Below are 23,475 nucleotides of genomic sequence, written 5' to 3' on the forward strand. Positions count from 1 at the left end.
CCAGCCTACTAAAATGAGCTAAACAAGCTGAATTGTTTAGGTATTAGGTGGTGCAGTAAGAGAGGAATGTCTGATTTAACAAAATGTGACTGTTAGTGAAAACTGAAAAGTTTTGACTCTAAACTTTCATAATGAACAGACATGAACCCACCCCTAAGTACCCCTCACTTCTTAAGACTTTATCATTTAAACAAGATTAGATTAAGAGAAACAAAAAACTGCCAAACACAGGAAAAAACTTCTAAAAATGATTTATTTTTACAGTTTGAGAAAAATATTTTGTTCCATATAGAGTGGTCAATTTCATTAGTTAAAAATTTTTTTCCTCATTCTGTCACATATAAAATTATATAAGAAGAAAAATATGAAAAGGAATGCTAGGATTTAGTACAATTTGAGGGTTTATATTAAAAATTAATGTTTTATTATAATGTCTTAGATGGTTAGCTTTTACCTTGAACCCTGTTAAAAGTGCTGCATCTCCTCAATGCTTCTCAACTTCATAAAGATACCATTTTTCTATTATATTTGTTACATACATTGCATTTCTTTTTTCTTTTTTAATTATATGAGTAATACCTGCTGATTGTAAAAAATTCTTACAATCTGTAAGACATACAAGTATAACATTTTATTCTCAGTCATACACTCCTTTCCAAAATATGTGCTTTTTCTAAAAAGTTATAAGCATTTTTTAGCAAAGATCTGTGATATGATTTGTGAACAATTTTTTCCGCAAAAGTCATCCATTTTCATGCCTTAGCACAATTTTCAATTGTTCAAAAACATTTTGATATTATTTGCTTCTATTTAGGTCTCATTTACTTTTCTGTAAATAGATATAACCTTTCAATAATCTGGTCGATTCCCCAACTTTTATGTCGTTCTTCAAAAACATCAACCTTCTCTAGACATTGAATATTGCATACTGAACCTGAAACAAAAACAAAGTGGCAAGTTAAAATTTTATAACAAATACACTCAATTCTTCAAAAACATATCATGATTTAAAAACTGTGTGTACTGAAGATTTTTCCTTTCTTTTTAATGAAAATGGGAAAATACTAAGAATACATTTTCTCAACTCTGAATGTTATTATCATTTTTAACTCCTAAGAGTTAAAATAAATATACCATCTCTCTAGAAGAATTGAGATGCCTTTAACATAAACGTACCATTTAGCTAAAAAGGTATATTACAGAGATGGGTCCCTTTTTGGGGGATTAAAATAGTCTCCAATAAAATGGACTTTTAAGTACCTCAGATATTAATAGTTTGCTAACAGCTCAAAACAGTTGACTTTACTTATAAAGTTATAGCACACATCTGTAACTTACCGAACAATTTTTTAACTTCCTCATCTGTAACGTAAAATGGTGGACCTAATTAAAAGAGAAACATGGTGAAGAGTAAGCTCTACAGATCTAATTCTAAAGAGAAACAAACCTTCAGGGCCCACTTCTCAGCTTATTCCCAATGACCTAGGGATATTCCTTCCACATACAACTCGATTATCCAAACAGGTGAGGATGGGACACGTTTTCTGCTTCTTATTTTGCACATCTTATACCAAAGACCAGCTAACGGCAGACGCGCACCTCCAGCTTACATGAGACGCTGAGTCAGCTGTGGGACTTGGGAATAGGGACGTGAGAGCGGCATTCATGAACACATTCCCCTGGGACTTGCTGCTTCCAGAGCATAGATTTTCGACCATGCACAGTCCCTCATTCTACACACTCTGCCCATTTTGCTGTGGGCACTTTAAAGGAAACAACTTCTGCCCCGTTCTAGAAGGTATTCTGAGCCTCCACCCCAGACAGAGCCTGCTCTGTCTTCTTCCCACAGGCCCTTCCTTAGGCCTACTGCTCAGGAAGGGAATTTAACACATCATTGACTGGGGCATTTTTGCTGAAACTAACACCTGTGGCTGGCGATTCATTATGTAAGTGAATTTTGAAATGTCTCAGTCAGTAACATTTTGGTGGCAGAGTGGTAAAGAATCTGTCTGCCAGTGCAGGAGACATAAAAGACACAGGTTCCATCCCTGGGTCGGGAAGATCCCCTGGAGAAGGAAATAGAAAACTGCTCCAGTATTCTTGCCTGGTAGATCCCATGGACAGAGGAACCAGCTGGGCTATAGTCCATGGGGTCGCAAAGAGCCAGACACGACTGAGCACATACACACAACACACAAACGAAAGGTGTATTAACATCTCTCTGGTCAGTAAGTTGATAAATCACATTTTCAGGGCTGACATCTGTCTCCCTTAGTTTTTATTTCCATCCAAATCTTCCCAGACTTAATTATAGCTACTAGGTCTCGTCTTTTAATGAGTTTTCAAGAACTGACTTCTTCAAACAGAAAAAAAAATACTAACATTAATATGTATAAAACAAGGAACTTTTTAAAAGCTCCATTAAAAATCAAAAAGGGAATGTTTACAAATTGAAAGTCTGTGCACTTGGTTTTCACTTCTTCCTGAAAAGCCATGACTTAAAAGGTCAAGCATTAATGTTCAAACACATTTAAATGAATCCAGAAGAAAACATCCCTTTTACACATTCAAAAAATATACAGTTATTTTTAACACATGCTATAGCTCATGGGGTCACAGAGAGTCGGACACAACTTAGTGACAGAACAAGAACATTTTTAACATGCAATAAATTATAAAATTCCAGCAATTAAAAAGCAGCAATAGAGATTTTCCTGCCCACCTCTTACCTTCCCACATGCTTCTCACCCCATCTTCCTATGAAGATGTATTTGTATTTGTTGGCATCAGCCCAACGCATCCCATCCCCCCATCACGGCTGACACAGACTTCATGTATATAAGCAGGATGCCTCCCATGAGATAAAGTAGGAGAAAATAATGCTATCCCCGTCATAGAAATCAGGAAACAAGGCAACCGGAAAAAGAAAAAAAGGAAACTTTACCTGCATGTTTGGTTGGATCGTAAGAAAAAACAGACAAGAGGTACCGAAACCCAGGTCTCGTTAGGGACAACATTACATCTGAGTAGCTGAAAAGAATACAAAAAGGCACGTGTTACATTTCTTTACAAGGTCAAGGCCTGTGGAAGACCAGATGCAGGGAGGGAAGCCTAGCTTTCCTTTCCTCTGTTACTGAGTTTAATTCTCCGAAAAAATCACACGAAGTCGAGTCTTATTCTAAACAGCCAGAAATGGGCTCAGCAAATGATGTTACCCACCTAAGCTGGGAGATAGAGAAGACGGGAATCAAAAGGAGCTCTTGGGACTTCCCTGGAGGTCAAGTGGTTAAAACTCTGCACTTCTAAAGCAGGGGTCCTGGGATCAATTCCTGACAGGGGAACTAAGATCCAAATGCCTCGGGAACAGACCGGAAAAAAAAAAAACAAAGCCAGGCTCAGGAAGGAGCCCCTCAGACCAGAAGATGTCAAATAAAGTGGAGGAGAGGCTCCTTCCAGAGTGACTTGGACCCCGGAGGCCGGTCAGCTTTGAACAATGTATTTCCAGAAGCACTGCCAGTTCTGGGGCAGTGGTTCCCAGACCAGGCTGGTATCGAGAGGTGACCTGGGCATCCATGGGAAGAAAAGATGCCTGGGTGTCAGTCATCCCAAGACTGAGTCAGTAGGTTTGCTGTGGGGCTGGGGATGCTGCAGTCTAACAAATATTCTGGGTGATGGGGTGGTTGCCAGGGGCTCAGATAAGAGGCACAAAACAATCCCTCTCCTCTTTTTAGCTGGACAGAAGACTCATAAACGGGCTTCCCAGGTGGCGCTATTGGTAAAAAAGCCATCTCCCAGTGCAGGAGACATAAGAGATGCAGGTTCGATCCCTGGGCCAGGAATATCCTCTGGAGGAGGGCATGGCAACTCACTCCAGTCTTCTTGCTTGGACAATCCCATGGACAGAGGAACTTGGTGGGCTACAGTCCACAGGCTCACAAAGAGTCAGATACAACTGAAGTGACTTAGCACGCCCGTGTGCAAGACTGATAAACAGGTCGAAATTCAAGAACATTAAAGTTCTGCAGGTATGGCATGACCCCTGAGTGCTACTGCAACTGTCCTTTGGAGCAGGTGTCCTGGGTGGCAGGCAATACCACTTCCCAGCCATGTCTGATGGGTTCAGAGTGGGGACCAGATGCTAACAGGGCCCATCAGCAGACCAACCAGGGGACAGAATGATGAATTTGACTGATCAGATGACTCCACTGGGAAACTGAGTTAGATCCAAAGGGAAGTTGGTCATAGATGGACCTAGAGATTGTCATACTGAGTGAAGAAGTCAGACAGAAAAGGATAAATATCCTATGACATCCCTTATATACAGAATCTAAAAAGAAATGATACAAATGAATTTATTTACAAAACAGAAACAGATTTGCAGTCTTAAGAGAATAAATTTACCGTTACCAGGGGCAGAGGGGAAGGATGGAGGAAGGGATAGTTAGGGAGTTTGGGATGGACGCAATGCTGTATTTAAAATGGATAGCCAAGAAGGTCCTACAGTATAGCACAGGGAACTCTGCTCAATATTATGTGGCAGCCTGGACGGGAGGGGAGTTTGGGGAAGAACGGCTATATGTATATGTATGGCTGAGTCCCTCTGCTGTCCACCTGAAAATATCATAACAGTGTTAATGGGTTATACTCCAATATAAAATATTGTCTGTTGTCATTAGTAGATAAGTTGTGTCTGACTCTTTGCGACACCACAGACTGTAGGCCACCAGGCTCCTCTGTCCATGGAATTCTCCAGGCAAGAATACTGGAGTGGGTTGGCCATTCCCTTCTCCAGGGGATCTTCCTGACCCAGGGACTCAACCCATGTCTCCTGCATGGAAAGGTGGATTCTTTACCACTGAGTCACCAGGGAAGCCCCTAATATAAAATTAAAAGTTCAAAAGAAAAAAAAAAAAAAAAGGAGTTAATGGTTCACTGTGGTCTTTGAACTAAACCCTGAAGTTGCTGTTCTGGGCGGTGGCTGGAGCTGAGAAGGCTAAGGGCTGTGAGTCAGATACATGTGAGCAGGAGTGTGTCAGTGGAGAAAGCTGAGTGCTGAGGCAGGAGGACAGAGGAGATGCACACAAGGAGGTGAGTGGCAGTGAGAGAGACAGACAGAGGTCAACAGGCTGCAGAGCTCTGGGTAGGGCGCTTTGGCACTTGGCATATGGGTTTCCACCAGGTCCAGTTGTGAAGCCAGCCCTGTCTGGAGCCCTGGGAGAAATCAGAGAGACTGTCTAGGGTGGAGATTAGGAGGACGGGCTCGCCAAGGTCCCCAAGCTCAAAGTCCAACCTCTCCACCTACTGGCTGTGTAAGCTTGACGAAGTCTTTACCCCTTTGTGCCTCAAGTTTCCCCATCTGTTAAATGGGGATAAGACCAGCAGTGAACGCACAGGCGGTTGTGAGGATTCAGTGAGCTCACACATAGAAAGTGCTTAGAACAGTGTGTATTCAGCACTTGTATGTGCTTGTAAGCACTTGTATTAAGCACAGTATGTGTTAAGAAGTCAGTGACTTCTTCCTTCAGCATCCATGACATCAACGCCCCTAAAACTCGAGCTGTTTGAGCTGGTCGCTCTTCCGCGCATGTCAGAGAACCAGCCCTAAGCAAACTTCTGAGCAGAAACCTTCGAGTCTTAACTTTCTGATTATCATTTTTAACAAGAAAGAACTCGCTGTCCCCAGGAAGTGATGAGTCAGATGGGTTCGGCAGGGTGTCCTGGGGCTCACCAGCATCCTTCTTCTTGGAATGCAGACTTTCTCAACTTGTTTCCAAAAATTCAGAAAAACAAGAGATCTGATTGATGTCAGACAAAAGGCCTAAGTGTCACAGCAGAAAACACAGCAGTTCTCGCCCAGATGTAATCTCAGCAGGAAGACACCCAGTACTGAGGGCAGGACTGGGATAAAGCACTAAGTACCTTAAATGTAAGATAAAGTCATGGATCTGTCCAATGGCTCAAAATAAACAGTTATTCCGGAAACAAAGGCCAGTGTTCTCAGGAGTTCTTGGGGCTGTGACCACAGACACACTCAGATGGCTGAAAGGGGAGAAAAGAGAAGAAGGGCACCAGGAATACAGAGTCCAGAGGAGCCTCATGACTCTTTCTTACCATGAATTAAACAGTTCAGGGGCCATTTGGAAGGCCTTCATTTCTAGGACAGAAGAGGCAATAGTAGCTGCTGGGAAACTGTATTTCCCTGGCTTTCAGTCTAATTTGTTCTCAATTATTGACTCAACACATACTTATTAAGCTTTTACTATGCGTTAGGAGAAGGAAATGGCCACCCACTCCAGTATTCTTGAAGCCTGGAAAATCCCATGGACGAAGGAGCCTGGTAGGCTACAGTCCATGGGGTCGCAAAGAGTCGGACACGACTGAGTGACTTCACTTTCACTTACTATGCGTTAACATTTTATATCTATTTGGGGTTGGCCAAAAAGTTTGTTTGGGTTTTTTCCACAAGCAGCTTTCGGAAAAGAACAGAACTGGAAATACAGAAACGACGAGGGCCAATACCAACGTGCGCTTGTTCAGTTATTTCTCCAGCATCGTGTGTTTTTAGACACAGTAGGAACTTAATGTGTATTTGTTGAACACTGGAACGAAAGTTTCCAGTAACAGGAGAACTGAAGTGATCGTTGAAGGAGGGTGTACAGGGGAGAGGCAGGAACAGTCCTGCTAAGGATGGTCCTTCAGGGAACGATGACTTTCAAGCATGTGAGGTAGGGAAGGGTCCCAGAGAGGGAAGAAGAGAGGCACAGTGTCAGAAAGAAAAGGGAAAAACACATATTAAGAGGATGTGGCACGGTCTAATTAAAAAAAGATGAGGTGTGGCAACAAGCCTAATTGGTCAAACAATTCACTTTTAAAATCTGAAACTTCATTTCACCGATGTGTAGTCCCAACCCTTTTGGCCACGTGCTACGAGTCTGCCTCCATAAAACTAAATAATTCAATATTTATGTGCTACACCCACATGAGTCTGTGAATGACATCTGGGTTGGAAAGTACACAGGAAGGATCACATTTCACTCAGTAGCCTTCTCATAGTTTAATTTTCTAATTAGACCAGGTACAGACGAATGGCCACTCAAAATACCCAGATCAAAAGCCCTAGTACAGTAACGGCTAATATTTAAACTGTCATTTAGGGTTGACACTTTCTGCACGTGTCATTTCTTTCCATTCCCACAACAGCCATATGAGGGGGCCGAGGCATGGGCGTGGCTTTAACTATTTTTATTTGTTTTATTTTATCTTCTGGCTGCACTACGAAGCATGTGGGATCTGGTTCCTACACCAGGGATCTCCTGTAGTGCAAGTGTGGAATCTTAATCCCTGGACCAGCGGGGATGTCCCTGAATCTCAATTTTGTCATGCACTTGCTTGCCACCCTGTGGACATATAACTTTTAACCTCTCTGACCTTACTTCCTCATTTGTAAAATGGGAATAATGATGGCCTAATACCTCACAGGGCGACTTTGTGGAGGAACTTGTTGATCGACATAAAGCATTTCAACAAAGTCTGGCACATGGCAATAATCCAACAAATATTATTAGATGGTAGGGTCAGTGGCAACCCACTCCAGTGTTCTTGCCTGGAGAATCCCAGGGACAGGGGAACCTGGTGGGCTGCCATCTATGGGGTCACACAGAGTCTGGACACGACTGAAGTGACTTAGCAGCAGCAGCAGGGTCAGTGGAAGTGAGGAGGGTGGTATGAGTAGAAACATTACAGTTTTACAGAGGAGTAAACTGAGGCTTAGAGGAACTGAATGTTCTGACTAGAGTAACATGGCTTAGAAGTGACAGAGCCACAAGTCTTGCGCCTGTGTCCCCACGGCCAAATCCTATACTTTTTAGACCAAGATACTGTTGGATACAGGTCTTCTAATTCCAAATACAACAAGCTATTCCAAACTAGTAAAAGTCTAGGAATCTTCTAGAAACCAGAAAAAGTATGAGATACTGAATTAAGGCTAAAAAGGGGAGAGGGGGGGAAACAACATAATTAAAGAAACCAAATCACTAACCGTTTGCGATCACTTGGATTAACAGCGACTAAGGCTCCTCTGTCCCAAATCCTATCAAATTTGCCAATATTTGCTCTACCAGAAAGAAAAAGAGAAAAAAAAATTCTATAAGAAAAACCGAATCTTTAACAAGACAGGGTTCCCCATGGTATGTGCTAGAACCTCACCAGCGGTTAAGGAATTGGGATCTCACAGATGCTTTCCCTCAGAATCTCTAGGGATGTGCTGACACATGTGTACACGTGTGTGTGTGTGTGTGTGTGTGTGTGTGTAGCTGTCCATTTTCGCCTGGTTCTAGGCACTGGTGGCAGCAGCTTGGACTTGGGAGCGCAAAGGAAGCATGAGGGACAGTTTGCAACAACTCTGCTCTCAGCCCCTGGAACAGGAACAGGAACTCTCAGAAGAGATCTCCCCTCTGTCCGTCTAAGACTGAAATGCATTTCCGGTACAGACACAGGTGTGAAGTGGAAGACATTTTCTTCCCCTCCTTTTCCCTACCTTCCTAGGATCAAAATAATTTTTCCAGAGCTTAGAAGTTACCCAAGGACAAAGATATCACGTGTGCAGACATGTAGGCTCCAGTAAAACCAGCTGCAGAACACAGACTCAAATGAATGTTTTTCATGGATGCTACTGCAAATTGGACGGAAGTGATAAAAAGATTCTCAACCTACCTCATCACTGTCTAGCAAACACTCAGATTTTTAAAAGTGGAGAGGAAGACATCAGTCCTACCTGGGAAGATCAAAAAGGTTGCAGCAATACAATGAAATGTTCCCTGAAGAACTCTGCAATGAAAAAGTAAAAAAAAAAAAAAACCATTTTATTAAGAGGTACCTGAATGGTTAGAGGAAAAAAAAAGAAAAAGAGGGGACAAAACAGAGCATAGGTAGTAAAGAATATGTAATTAAAAACATAAAGGACGTAATTTCACGGCAAATCATCTTCACACATCATTTGTTAAATGTTTATTTTTTAAATTGTAAAATAAATATGGACCACATTATAAAGAATTTCAGAGAAGGCAATGGCACCCCACTCCAGTACTCTTGCCTGGAAAATCCCATGGATGGAGGAGCCTGGTAGGCTGCAGTCCATGGGGTCGCTCAGAGTCAAACTTGACTGGGCGACTTCACTTTCACTTTTCACGTTCATGCATTGGAGAAGGAAATGGCAACCCACTCCAGTGTTCCTGCCTGGAGAATCCCAGGGACGGGGGAGCCTGGTGGGCTGCTGTCTATGGGGTTGCATAGAGTTGGACACGACTGAAGTGACTTAGCAGCAGCAGCATAAAGAATTTACATAATAAAAAAAACCTGCCTGCCACCATCTGAACAGTGATTTTCAATCATTTCGGTGAGTTCCTCTCGATTTTTTCCCTCTCACTTCCTGCACCTTGCAACTTTCGCAAATATTTTTTAACTGAAAATAATGGCACTTTAAAAAATTAAAAACCAAAAAAAAAAAAAAAACATTAAAAACCAGTATGGGATTCTTTGGGATCAACTCAAAAAAAAAAAAAAAAAGAAAAGGAAAATCAGAGATTGGTTAACCCTGAAAATCAATTAGCACTTACTCTGGAACTTGTTAAATTTTAGCAAGGTTCCCTTTAGCAGAATCTTGACATTTTAACTCCCTTAAAGACGAGCACACAGATTGCTCAGTTACCAGGCAGACATTTTAAAAGTGCAGTTCTGTTGACTCCCCAGTTTCTCTCTTTCTTTCACTGGCCGATGAGCATTTATTTCCCAAGCGTCTAGTGGACAGGATTAGCCTGGGTTCTAGAGACTGCAGTAAATGTGATACAGGCCCTGACCCCGGTAAGGACAGCCTGGTGGGGGCAGTGAGGCGTGGGAACAGAGAGCCACCATGATACAGGATGGGCTGTGCTGTTCTGGTTGTGTGCCCAGAACTGTGGGAACAGAGCAGACAGAGCGGGGACTTCACTTCACTGCCCTCGCTCGGGGAAAGGAAGAACAAAAGGTGGCCACCGGATGAACCGGCTAGATGCATCTGCTGATATCACGGCGGTGGGCGGTGAGGAGCCCGGGCTTAGGAGAGGGGCAGGGTAGGAGAGGTACTAAAGGGTCTGAAAATATTGGATTTTATTCTGAAATGAGGTGCCAACAGAGGCTACGATAAGAGAAGCGCAGGTCTTTGCAGAAACACAGGGAGGTCTCTGGAAACACAGGGAGGAGGGGTCTAGAGGCCAGGAGAACAGCCCATGAATATCAATTCAGGCTGCAGATGGGACTCACTGGGGAGGTTTACTCAGACCTGGTGCCAGGCCCCACCTCTAGAGGTTATGACTTAATTAGCCTGAGCGCTGGGAATCTTAAAAGATCCACAGACAATTTCAAAGGTGCCACTGGGGCTGAGACAGAGAAGGCAATGGCACCCCACTCCAGTATTCTTGCCTGGAAAATCCCATGGTCGGAGGAGCCTGGTGGGCTGCAGTCCATGGGGTCGCTAAGAGTCAGACATGACTGAGCAACTTCACTTTCACTTTTCACTTTCACGCACTGGAGAAGAAAATGGCAACCCACTCCAGTATTCTTGCCTGGAGAATCCCAGGGACGGGGGAGCCTGGTAGGCTGCCGTCTATGGGGTCGCACAGAGTCAGCCATGTGGCTTCAGCCACGACTGAAGCGACTTAGCAGCAGCAGCAGCAACTGGGGCTGAGAACCATGGCCCCCAGGAGGACTAGCCTCTGTGGACCGAGGCAACCAGGATTCTTAGATGATCTAAAAACGAACTGGGAGGAAGCTGCAAAATAAAGTACTCTCAAGCTTCCTACTGACCTGAGCGTTAATTTCAATCTTTAGAAGAGAGTACTTTGTGAGAGACTGAATACACAAACTCAGTGGCCAGACTGCACGTACCAACAACTCATGTCTGATAAGAGAACTTGGATCCATAGCCTCTGGAGCAAGCAGCCTGAGAAGTCAAACCGCAACCCTGCAGGGTGGTGGTCAGTTGACCGCCATCCTCCCTGATTTATAACACCACCCCTCCTCCCCGTCTCTTCCAACTCAAACACGCTTCCCAAAGCAATCACTGGGGTGCTGCTCCAAGTTAGCCGATAGCACCTGAAGCCTTCACATCTTTCACCAGGAAGCTTTCCCACCCCACTGCCAGGCTTTGAGCCTCTGCCAAATGCAATTGGCTGACTCCCTCTGAACAAACAGTCTCTACTTGTTCTCATTTGGGTAGATTCTGCTTATTTCCCCATTATTATTCCAAGCTAGTGCAGCAGTTTCACTGGATCATTCTGGTCACAGGCAGAAGACAACTCTCAAATCTATCATTTCCAGCCCAGACACTGCCCCACGCTTTGGAGACAGTTGCCAGTACCCCCTTATCATACCACACATCTTTGCAACTAATCATCTCCAGAACAACGCTCATTTTCTCTGCTCTTCAACTTGTTTCTCCTGTTTCGCCATCCAACCAGTCATCTGAGCTGGAAATGTAACCTCATCACCCTCTGGATTCCCATTCAGTTAATCACCAAAGCCTTCCCAGTGTGACACCCTAAACATGGCTTTAAGCCATTTGTTCCTCTAAGCACCCCATCGCTCTCCCAGTGCAGCCCTTCAAGTTCTTTCCCGGACCACTGCTCACAACCTCCTATCTGGTGTCTCTGCCAGGGGGCTACCGCCCTTCAAACTCACTTCCCTTGAGGCTACAAGGGTGAAAGTGAAAGTGAAGTCGCTCAGTTGAGTCCGACTCTTTGCAACCCCAGGGACTGTAGCCTACCAGGCTCCTCTGTCCATGGGGTTTTCCCGGCAGATACTAGAGTGGGTTGCCATTTCCTTCTCCAGGGGATCTTCCCCACCCAGGGATTGAACCCGGGTCTCCAGCATTGCAGGCAGATGCTTTACCATCTGAGCCACCGTGGCTGGTTGCAAAAGAAAGCCTGGCTGTCACGTTCCCACTTAAAACCCTGTGGTGCAGAATGAGGTACCAGCCTCACAGGGCACCTGAGCTGGCTGACCTGATGCCCTGCCTGTCCCAGCCCTAACTGTCACCACACTTCAGGAAGCTCCCCTTAGGCTGGGTTAGGAAACTTCCCTCTCGGTTTGCTTAATACCCCAAGTCGTTTGACTGAGCTCCCTGTATGACAAACAGTCTCCTATGCTTCTCTTTTCTCCTAAGCTAAGCGGTTCTTTAGGGCAGGGACAGTGTTTTCATCTCTTCCGTGTCTTACGCAGGGTGTGGCACTTGACAGATTCTCAGAAACATTTGTTGATAAATTAAAAAGCCAACAAACCCAAACCAAAAATATGACAAATAAGCTTTGATCTTGGCTTTTCATGTCTATTTGTTCACATCTAGCTATGGTCTATCTTTTTATGTTCCTTATGCTATATAAAGTCCTGGTGAATCTGAAGATTAAGAGGGGTCATCTGATGTGTATAGTGTCTTCACTTACTCATGCTGAGAAAAACCTTTTTTGTGGGGTATGGAAATAATATTTGCCAAAACCAAACACACCTTGAATATTTTGGCTCCAGGAATTTCCATAATTGGTTCTTCTGAGTAAGAAAGATTCTGCTCCATAAAAAAGTCCTGTATCCCAAGTTCGCTGATTTCCACGCCTACTACACTGTGTCCTCGGTCTGCAAACCTGCATCAAATCATATAATTACAAAGTTTTCTTTCGAGTACAACACTAAATAAAAGCATATACACCAGTGAGCATATATTTTCCTTAATTTTAAGAGATTTGTATGAATTCAGACTCACAGGGTTTCACAGAACATGCAGATCCACAGTAAGCAGATTTATATATTCTCTATATATTCTATATAACATAATCTATATATTCTCAAACCCTATGCTATGTGGAGTTCTGAGAAAAGGGTTTATAGGACCTTGGGGAAATTTTAAAAGCTTGGAAAATTATACCTTAAAATGTTGATTTACTAAAAATGGACCGGATTGGAAGAGTTTTTGATTTAACAGCATCCTATGAATTTGATATGCTTTTCAATCTCTAGAAATCAGCTCTGTCCATTAAAACTTTCAGTGATGAGAGAAGAATCTCTACCTGTGTTGTTCAATCCAGCAGCCACTAACCACATAGCCTAGGGCCCTTGAGACGTGGCTTGTGTGATTGAGTTTAAATAGCCACATGGGGCTGATAAGATATAGTACTGGAGTACACAGGGCTAGAACATTAGCATCCGTTTCTGTAACAATGTTAAAATTTCCACTTATCTGCACTAAACCCTATCCAGAAATTTGTTTCATGACCATATGCAAATAGCTAGGATTTTCCTGATTAGCTTTATGGTTACAGAATTCAGTCTTGGGATCTTAGACTTCAGGGAGAACAGCACTCGTGACACAAATACCCAGGTACAGTATTGATTTTTATGCCACATTAAATAAACACATAAGTCATTTATGCTATAATGCAATACATGCCTTCTTAAAAACCACTGCACCATGCAAAATCATGCAATAAAATCATGAAGTTTATGGGGATGGGAGTTGGGATACACATTAAAAAAACTTTACTGTTCCAATGGAATATTATTCAGTCATAAATAATTGAACTCTTGCCATTTATGACAACATGGATGGGCTCTGAGGGTATTACGCTAAGTGAAATGAATCAGTGAAAAACAGCATATAATCTCGCTTACATGTGGAATCTAACAAAAACAAAAACAAGCTTATAGATACAGAGGCCAGACTGGTAGGTGCCAGAGCCTGGGGGTGAGCGATGGGTGAAATGGGTGAAGGAAGTCAAAAAGTACAAATTTTTACACGTGGAAAAAATGAAGCATAGCCTACAGTGGACTCACACAGACTGCATTATACTGTAATCCATTGCCCTAAGAAAACCCAAAATCTAAGAAAATGTCCTAAACACTATGTTAACGTCTTTGAGTTTCAGCTAATAGTTTATCTATTCACACTGGATATCTGTATAGACCTTTAATACACAAATTTATTACATAAGTGAAGAATCCTCTAACATAACAACTTTTATACAATAATAGTCATGTCCAACTCTCTGCAGCCCCATGGACTGTAGCCCATCAGGCTCCTCTGTCCATGGAACATTCCAGGTAACCTGGAGCAGGTTGCCATTTCTTACTCCAGGGTTTCTTCCCCATCCAGGGATTGAACCCTCCTCTTTTATGTCTCTTGCATTGGCAGGCAGATTCTTTACCACTGAGCCACCTAGAAAGCCACCTACAATTACAGTAGCTTAGTTCTGGCATTCTTATTATAAATGACTTTAGACCCTAAAGTCTAAAGGAACCTTCAGCAATCACATTTAATCGGCTGTTTCCTTATACCGTTTTCTAATCTTGCGTCAAAGCTTCTGCTAGAACCAGGTTGTTAACACTTATGACAATAAAACAATCTGTTCATAGAGTTAACGTTTTTCTTGCAGGTAGTTTCCAAAGAAATTCTCTTGTCTGATTCAGTGAGTCAGTTAGGATGTAATGTTCTCAATTTTGTGGCCACCTAGACGGAGGAGCCTGGTAGGCTGTGGTCCATGGGGTCGCTAAGAGTCGGACATGACTGAGCGTCTTCACTTTCACTTTCATGCACTGGAGAAGGAAATGGCAACCCACTCCAGTGTTCTTGCCTGGAGAATCCCAGGGACGGGGGAGCCTGGTGGGCTGCCGTCTCTGGGGTTGCGCAGAGTTGGACACGACTGAAGTGACTTAGCAGCAGCAGCAGCAGACTCTTTAAGGCACAGCAGCCACTTGCAAAAGCTCTCAGCTACAAGTTGCGGGAGCGGTGGCAGGCTGCAAAAATGTCACTGTCCCCACTCAAAAATCCACTCCCAATGCATACACATTCTGTGGTTTGGCCACCTATATTTACATAGGGAACAGAGCATTTTTAAGTTACTGTATTTTTCCACTTACTAATCGTTTTCATATATTTTATTTTTCTTTCCTGCTTGATGATCAAAGTTCTCAGTGTTCATGCTTATAAATAAATAGTACATCTTGGCACATAGATAGGATCTGTACATCAATCATTACAACAAATTCTGTATAGGAAACAATTGTCAGGGTAACCCATACTGAGGGTGGCTTGTTAGTTAAAGTGAATTCTTTTCACAGAGAATTACTCACAAGAAACACTTTCTTTATCACTGGTTTTATTAGCAATGATTCATGAAAACAAAAACTCCTACGTGCTGGTTGAGGGAGGGGAGGGTTGAGCTGAACTGTGGACTATATACATTCTTGCCAAAAAGCTGTAATTCATTTTTCTGTCCACCTCTATTTAAAATACATAAAATTAACTTAGCCACATTCCTAAAACACCTACAAAAACTAAACCGTGCACAAAGGTGAAGGAGAATTAAGATGGAAAACTGGTTCCATCTTCCCCTCTCCCATCTCAATGGTTCTAAACTAATTCTTTTTCTTAACTCAACAAGGAAAAAGACAAGTTCACCCCTCTGTTTAGGCAGTGTCCTAACTGTTTGAGAATATTGCCTCTATGAACCCATCAATAATAGTCTACTAAATATAGAATCCCTGTACATTTCCTGAGAAAGGAACTTTTAAAACTTACATCCTATTAAATATTCACCCACAGTATTTATCATCAAGACAAGAGAGTATGTTCATGCTTATTTGCTCATACCATTTCATCTCAACTGCTTTTCCACAAAGGGGAAAAAATACCCGCAGTGCTTTCTCGCCTTTAAGAAAAGTATCCAAATACTTCTTTAATAGCCTGGGAAGAAAAAAAAAATTGTTTTAATTAGCCCAAGGCACAGAGGAAAGGACTACAATCATATAATGCTAAGTACCTTTCATGCATTATCTCACATAATATTTCCCAACAACTTTTACTCAGTAGAGAACCTTGGTTATTAAAATCGCCAGTTTACATACGAAGAAACAGGAAGATTAAGCAGCTTGCTCAGTCATGTAGCTAGTGAGGGGTTAACCTGACCCAAACCTGGGATTTTCCTGGTTAGTAATTAAAATCAAAATTTTATTTTTCGTTAGTTGATATGTTTTAAAAATGTATACCTATGTGATAGAGAAGGAATGGCAACCTACTCCAGGATTCTCACCTGGAGAATCCCATGGACAGAGGAGCCTGGCTACATGGGCTACATAATCCATGGGGTCGGAAGAGTCAGACCACCCACCACCACCTGTGTGTATGTTCTAAGGCCAGCTACACAACAGAGAGAACTCATACAACGGCTCTGGAATGATATCCCAACTAGTACTCAGTGTGCAAATGTAATAATAACAACAATGTTCCCTGGGCAGTCAGGGTGGCTGCCTGGACTAAGGAACATCTGTCATGACCACTTTACTTGGCAATGGGCCATCATTTATTGCTGCTGCTTCAAAGCTGACTTCTACTACCATTACATTGCTCAGCATGTAGCTCACATTAATTTCTCTCAACTTCTCTTCTTCCACCATGTAGACAGTACTTTAACATTTGAACATATGCTATTGGAAAGCAAAGTCATAACACCACTACTCTTCAGTATAAAGAGATAGTAGCATTAACATAGCTTGAGCATCTGGGTATGTATAAACACACGTGACCAATGAATAGGTGTTACAGGGGATTAAAGTAAGACATATTCCAAAAATTGAAGATGCCATCAACTGTAGGTCACACCATGATTTATACTCCACGGGAAGAAATATCACTGCCAATTAAACCATGACATGCCACAGATGCATTCTGACTTCAAAGATGCTCAAATGTGAAAAACTAAACCTGTGTATCTTAAAAATCAGTCAAATAATGTGTACCTATATTATTATTTCTATTTCCAAAGTCAGTTTTTGATGGGGCATTTCTGTTATAGACCAACATTTAATATAAACATAAACACTTCTTACTGATGTCCTTGTTCTTGATGAAATCCAGTTTTGTGGTTCACCCACTTTTCTTGCCATTCTTCCAGAGTCAGCACTCGGTCTTTCTGAGCCTCAGTGTTTGGGTACTCTTCACTGTCAAGTAAGGCTCTTGAATCACCCATGGTTTTGTAGATGGCTCTGGCTCACAAACAAATGTCCCCAGTGCCTAAAAATGAAAAATGTCTGTAATGCTGTCATATAAGGGCATTTCAGTTCTATGATAAATGAAATAAAACCCTAATACTTCCAGCAGTGTAGCTTTTAAAAAGTATTTCAATATTCAAGGAAAAGCCACACAAAAGTTACTTTTCAGTGAGTCTGATGTTAACTGCATACCTCATAATCCATATTAGGAAGGATCTTTAAATAAATTGAATTACATCTTAGAGTAAAAGAGTTTAACTTTTTAAAAGAGAGAAGATAAAAAAAATAAACAGGCAGTATAACTTTTGTTAGCTGAGAATTTTTTCTAACATCTCATTCTTTTGCATTGGCAGGCGGATTCTTTACCACTGAGCCACTAGGGAAGTCCCTTTAACATCTCGTTCTTTAATTTTGAAAACTTCTTTTAATGTTTACTTACTGTTTTTAACCAATGTTATGTTGTACACAATTCAGAGTTCAACAGAGTTATGGAAGCAGGTCCCCATTTCTAACGAGAGGCAACCATCTTTAATTCTTTTAGCTGAATCTTGACATATAACTCAAAATATGACTCAAATACCATGCTTATTTTGTATCTTAATTTTTCACTTCTAGGAAGCATCTAGAAAATATCAGCATTTAGCCCTCTTTCAACTTGTCAACACACACAGACACACACACCACCTTCTCATTTTTCCTACTGCATCCGTGCACTTATAGCATATTTGTGATTAAATATTTCAAGTACACATTACAATGACTAGGTAAATACTATTCTCAGCTAAGCCATGTAGAATTCTATGATTACTTTTCCTTTTCTGTACAACTTTTTAATTCTATAGTTAATAACTGTCTGGCTTTTTCATTTATAAAATTTCTATGTATTTATTACTAATTCAGCACTAAGTTCTCCCAATCTCTTATTAGTACACTCCCAGTCTCTTCAGTTATCAGATATCCTATCAACGTCATCTTAGAGAAGAGCCTTCTAACGTGGATGCTCTCTTCTCGTGGTACACAGCCGGCCTTCTGGGGTCCTTCCCGACCATCATCCTGAAGCTTTCTTTTTTATCTTGTGCTGGATCCCCTGTTTCCTTAATTGGCTATCCCCCTCTTTTTTTTTGTTATCACCCTTATATTGGTAAAGTATACCTTCAGCAGCTTTCTGAGAAAGGGTGTATGGGAGAAAAGGGTTTCTTCTGCAACTTTACATGTATAAAGTGTCTTCATACTATTCCCCACCCACTGGCAACCCACTCCAGTATTCTTGCCTAGAAAATCCCATGGACAGAGGGGCGTGGAGGACTACAATCCATGGGGTTGCCAAGAGTCGGATGTGACTGAGCCACTGAGCATTCCCCATCCTTGATGTATAGTTTTGCTGGGTAAGAATTCTCAGGTGGAAAACATTTTCACTCACAATTCTGAAGAAATCATTCCCTTATCATCTAGCTTGCAGAGTTAATGCTTAAATTCAAAGACATTCGGATTCCGATGGTTTTTCCACGTGGCCAATAGTTTTCTCTCTCTCAAAGCTTTGCTTTGTCCCTTAGTTTGTGCAATTTCATAATTCTATGCTTTACTCTGGGTCCACTTTCATCTGTTTGGTGTAGTTCTTTTAATCTGGAAGCTCATATTCTTCAATTCTGGAAGAAGTCTTGAATTATTCAGATGATTTTGATCCCCTCCCCTCTTTTTTTCTATTTCTCTTTCTCAGACCCCTTTTATGTGGTTGTAGAACTTCCCAAATGGCTTAAGTGGTAAAGAATCTGCCTACAGTACAGCAAACACAGGTTCGATCCCTGAATTGGGAAGATTCCCTGGAGAAGGAAATAATGACAGTACATTCTAGTATTCTTGCCTGGGAAATTCCATGGACAGAGGAGCCTGGCGGGCTACAATCCATGAGTTCCCAAGAGAGTAAGACACCATTGAGCGACTAAACAACAATAACAATAGAATCTCCTGACCCAATACTGTAAATCGCTCATATTTTTTTTATTTTCTAGCTCTTCACTGTTTTGCCCTATTTTTTGAGAAATCACCTTATTTTTATCTTTCTATTTAGTTCTTCTTTCCTGCTTTCAAGTCTTTACTTCTTAAGAGCTCCTTTTTGTTTCTGATGCTCTCTTTTCATTTTATTTTTATGTACAGAATGGCTATAATATTTTCTTTTATTTACCTGCATGGTTTGTTACTGAGTCACTTTTTCTGTTGGTTTTGTCTTCTGTCTTCCAAACTAGTGACTGTCCTTAAATACCTAGCAATTGCTTAGTCACTCAGTCATGTCTGATTTTGTGACCCTATGGACTGTAGCCTACCAGGCTTCTCTGTCCATTTAATTTTCCAGACAAGAATACTGGAGTGGGTTGCCATTTCCTTCTCCAGGGGATCTTCTTGACCCAGGGATTGAGCTTGCATCTCTGGCTTGGCAGGTGGATTCTTTACCACTGAGCCACCAGGGAAGCCCCCTTACCTACTCACATTTAAGAGTAAATACCAAAAAGCTGATTATAAGGTTAAGTTTGTGGATGGAGCTTACTGACTCTAAGCTTTAGTGTAGAATGATGTGAGCAGATACCATTTGCAAACTTAGATGTCATGATCTTTATTTATTTATTTGGATTTAAGACTTTCCAAAAATGGACCTTCTAATTCCTGTTGAAAGCTTGAGTCCTTGGGACCATGATTCTATACTCACATGCGGCTGCTGCTAAGTCACTTCAGTCGTGTTCGACTCTGTGCGACCCCATAGACGGCAGCCCACCAGGCTCCCCCGTCCCTGGGATTCTCTAGGCAGGAACAGGGGAGTGGGTTGCCATTTCCTTCTCCAATGCATGAAAGTGAAAAGTTAAAGTGAAGTCGCTCAGCCGTGTCCGACTCTTCGCAACCCCATGGACTGCAGCCTACCAGGCTCCTCTGCCCATGAGAAAAGGATAAAAGCAGAAGGAGGTGCCAGCATTCATTCACTTGTGTTCAGTTAATTTCTGTATGGATGGGAGTATGGTGCTCCCATCCCCAGCTGTGAACTGTATCTTCCCAGTCCAAAGACTGTACCCTCTCCAGGGAATAAACCTGCAAACGTCTGGTGATGCCGTGAGGAGCAGGAGGTTGAGGAAGGGATCAGGAACTTAGCTTTTCAGGAATCAGAATTTCAAACAATTGCCTTAATTTAGACCAGACCCTTCCATTTCCCAGAGATACCTGGTGCCGCTAACTTGTGAGCATGGGGGAATTCTATACTCCAAGTAGGATTGCTCACTGGCTTCCCCATTGCTGGTTTAGAATTTAGCTTTCTTCAGTCTGCGAAATCCTTCACTACTTGTCCATCTGCTTTCTTGATTTAGAAATTTTATTCTTCTCTTCTGTCCTTCCTTTATGCCTTTAAAAATCCTGTTGTTTTGGTGGGGTTTCAGGAAGGAATAAAAGCAGACGCATGGATTCAGTATCCCACCTCTATTCCACAAGTCTGCATTTTCAAATAATTTTCTCAAACCTTTTTTTTTTTTGAATGGAAAATGCATACGAAAGTGTTGACCTAAAGAAAAACACACAACCTAAGAGTTATGAGTGTCAATTTTATTTGGGGACCTCACTGAGGACAATAGCCTGGGAGAGAACCTTTCAGGGGCACAGCCTTTCAGAGCATAGCTCCGGGAAAATGCTCCAAATATGTATGTTCTGCATACATAAGATTTTTTTTTTTTTAACTAGGAAAAATATGTAGCCTAGTGTGCGTATGCATGCTAAGTCACTTCAGTTGTGCCTGACTCTTTGCGACCCTATGGACAGTAACCCGCCAGGCTCCTCTATCCATGGGGATTCTCCAGAATACTGGAGAGGGTTGCCATGCCCTCCTTCAGGGGATCTTCCCCACCGAGATTGAACCTGCATCTCCTGTGGCTCCTGCATTGCAGGCAGATTCTTTACCGCTGAGTTACTGAGGAAGCCCATAGTCTAGCATACATCTTGGTAAAAGATTACTGCTAATCACAAAGAACAGATACTTTAAGTTGATTTTAGTGATTTCTGTGTACAAAAAGTTGCAGAAATCTGGGACCGCTGTAATTCTCCCTGAAGCATGCTATTTAGGGGCCATTGATCCAAAACACATAATGCCTCACTCTTATTTTCCTTCCTGAAGTTCTGAAACACTTGGGGAATATCACTCTCTGCAGGGGGTTGCAATTTAACCCTTAGTATAACTGGATGATGAGCAATACTCTTTGTTCCTTTTTTTTTTTCCTTTACAAAGAGAACTAAGGAAAAAAGACATGCGACCATAACTGCAAATCTACCTGAAGGTATGTGGAAAATGTCTGTCTTTTCAATATGAAATTTGTTACATAAGGACAATATAACACAATAGTTCTAACATATCCTTTGAATCATTAGTGAAACTAATTTGGTTTGGATTACACTAGCAGGCTAATCTTAGTGGAGTTAATGATTCATCTATGAGAACAGCAAACATCACGGAAAAGAAGTTCTTCAAGAAAAAGTTCCCTTTATGACAAATTGGGCTTCAGTGTGCTTAGGATTTAATGGAGAAGGCACCTCCCTTGGAATTAAGAACACAAATCACTTTCCAGCAAACAGTTGTTAACAAATGGCTTTTGAAAGGCTCTGACATGTCAGGAGGTGATTCTTGAATCTTCTGAGAGGTGGGAGGAGTATCTGACTATATTGTGTACAGAAAAGTGAATTGTAGTTTTCCCATTTCCATTTTCAGCCACAAATTTTGACACCTGAACTTGAGCCTGATTAAAACAGTTCTCTACTTAAAAGGGAAGCATTATTTTATCATGGAACAAGGGCAGCCTATTGGGCTTCCCATCTAGCTCAGTCGGTAAAGAATCGGACTGACATAAGCAATATTCTCTTTGAATGTGCCTGCAATGCAGGAGACCAGGGTTCGATCCCTGGGTTGGGAAGATTCCCCAGAGAAGGAAATGGCAACCCACTTCCCTCTTCTTGCCTGGAGAATCCCATGGACAGAGGAGCCTGGCAGGCTCCAGTCTATGGGGTCGCAGGAGTCACGACTGAACAAAGCACAAGCGCAGCCTGGAATAGTTCAGCTCCGAAACGACTGAGTGGCTAACAGCAACAACCTCTCCTCCCAGCAGGCACCAATGGTAAAGAGCCTGCCTGCCAGTGCAGGAGACATAAGAGACCTGGGTTCAATCCCTGGGTCAGGAGGATCCCCTGGAGAAGGAAATGGTGATCCACTCCAGTATTCTTGCCTGGAGAATCCCATGGACAGAGCAGCCTGATGAGCTACAGTCCATGGGGTTGCAAAGAGTTAGATACGACTGAAGCAACTTAACACAAATACCCCTCTCACACAGACTCGGTATCATGAATATAATTTAGTAATTTCTTAGCTGCTCTCATAGCTTCTCAACATGTACTTAACTTGTCCACGTCCCTTTCTGGAGAAAGAAAAAATTTCCTTCTATAACAAGATAAAACTGCAAAATTATAAGAATCAGGACAGGCTAATTTCACAATCATATCTTACCCATACACAGAAATAGCAGATGTGCACAAATCTCCATGGGTGTTCTCCCAAGTCTGGTTTCCTCCTCACCTTTTCAATAAAACCACGTTTCTGCTTTAAATTTATTTTAAAATTTTAGCAAATTGAAAATTTAGTAAATTGAAGTTAAATTTTCCTAAATTAAAATTAGTAAAATTCAGTAAATTTACTTTAAAATTTTGGTAAATTGTAGAATTTAGAAAACTGAAGTAAATTTAAAATTGAAGATTTTAAACTCAAGTGCACAAATTTTAAGAGTGTGGCTCAGTGATTTCGTTTTACATATGCACACACCTATGCATTTACCATGGAGCAAGACACAGGATATTTACAACACCCCATTTCTCCCACTTCCCCGCCCCCACGCACCATTCATTATTCTGGCAAGTATTTCTCTTTTCTTAAAATCAACCATACCCGACAGTGATTTGGCGGTCACTTTAATCAGGGACTCAGAAAGGTCATTTATAACCCATTCCCACTAGGCTCCCTGAGTCCATTTCAGGGCGCGGATTGCCGGGCGGTGCGCGCACGGTGGGGTGCCCTGTTCCCGATTCCGATCACACACTCACACTCGCAAACGGCCCGTTGGTCACCGTACCTTCCTCCGCGCCCGGCGGCCCCTACCTCGTGCGCTGTCCGCCCGCCGGCCGCTGACTCTGACGCTGCCCAGGGGCCGTAAGGGCTGAAGACCCGCACCCCCGGCTCAGCCCCGCCCCGGGCCCGCCCCTCCCGCGGCGCACAGACCCCGCCCCCCTCCCCAGGCGCCCTGGCTTTGCGCAGCGGCGGAAATGGCCAGGGCGGGGCGAGCCGCGCGGCAGAGGCGAAGGCGGGGACCCGACTCCTCCCCGGTCCTGCCGGCTCCTCCC

The 23,475-nt window shown here is 42.4% G+C and overlaps 1 protein-coding gene across 3 annotated transcripts; it reads right to left on the minus strand.

Moving 5' to 3' along the window:
• Nucleotides 1–235: 235 nt before the first annotated feature.
• Nucleotides 236–23,343, minus strand: TPMT (thiopurine S-methyltransferase). Of its 3 annotated transcripts, none has more exons than XM_005898228.3 (9): nucleotides 23,208–23,343; nucleotides 16,906–17,089; nucleotides 15,671–15,763; nucleotides 12,536–12,668; nucleotides 8,774–8,826; nucleotides 8,039–8,113; nucleotides 2,945–3,030; nucleotides 1,339–1,383; nucleotides 236–934 (listed from the first exon to the last, which is right to left on the minus strand). In XM_005898228.3, the coding sequence occupies exons 2-9, from the start codon at nucleotides 17,043–17,045 to the stop codon at nucleotides 822–824; spliced, it is 738 nt and encodes a 245-aa protein (XP_005898290.2). In that variant the 5' UTR covers nucleotides 17,046–17,089; nucleotides 23,208–23,343; the 3' UTR covers nucleotides 236–821. The 3 variants fall into 3 exon arrangements, with proteins under 3 accessions (XP_005898290.2, XP_014334429.2, XP_014334428.2); XM_014478943.2 differs by having other exon boundaries at nucleotides 23,234–23,335; XM_014478942.2 differs by having other exon boundaries at nucleotides 16,906–17,106; nucleotides 23,208–23,329.
• Between the last annotated feature and the right edge of the window lie 132 nt (nucleotides 23,344–23,475).

This window comes from Bos mutus, chromosome 23, assembly GCF_027580195.1.
Source record: "Bos mutus isolate GX-2022 chromosome 23, NWIPB_WYAK_1.1, whole genome shotgun sequence".
NCBI lineage: Eukaryota > Metazoa > Chordata > Mammalia > Artiodactyla > Bovidae > Bos > Bos mutus.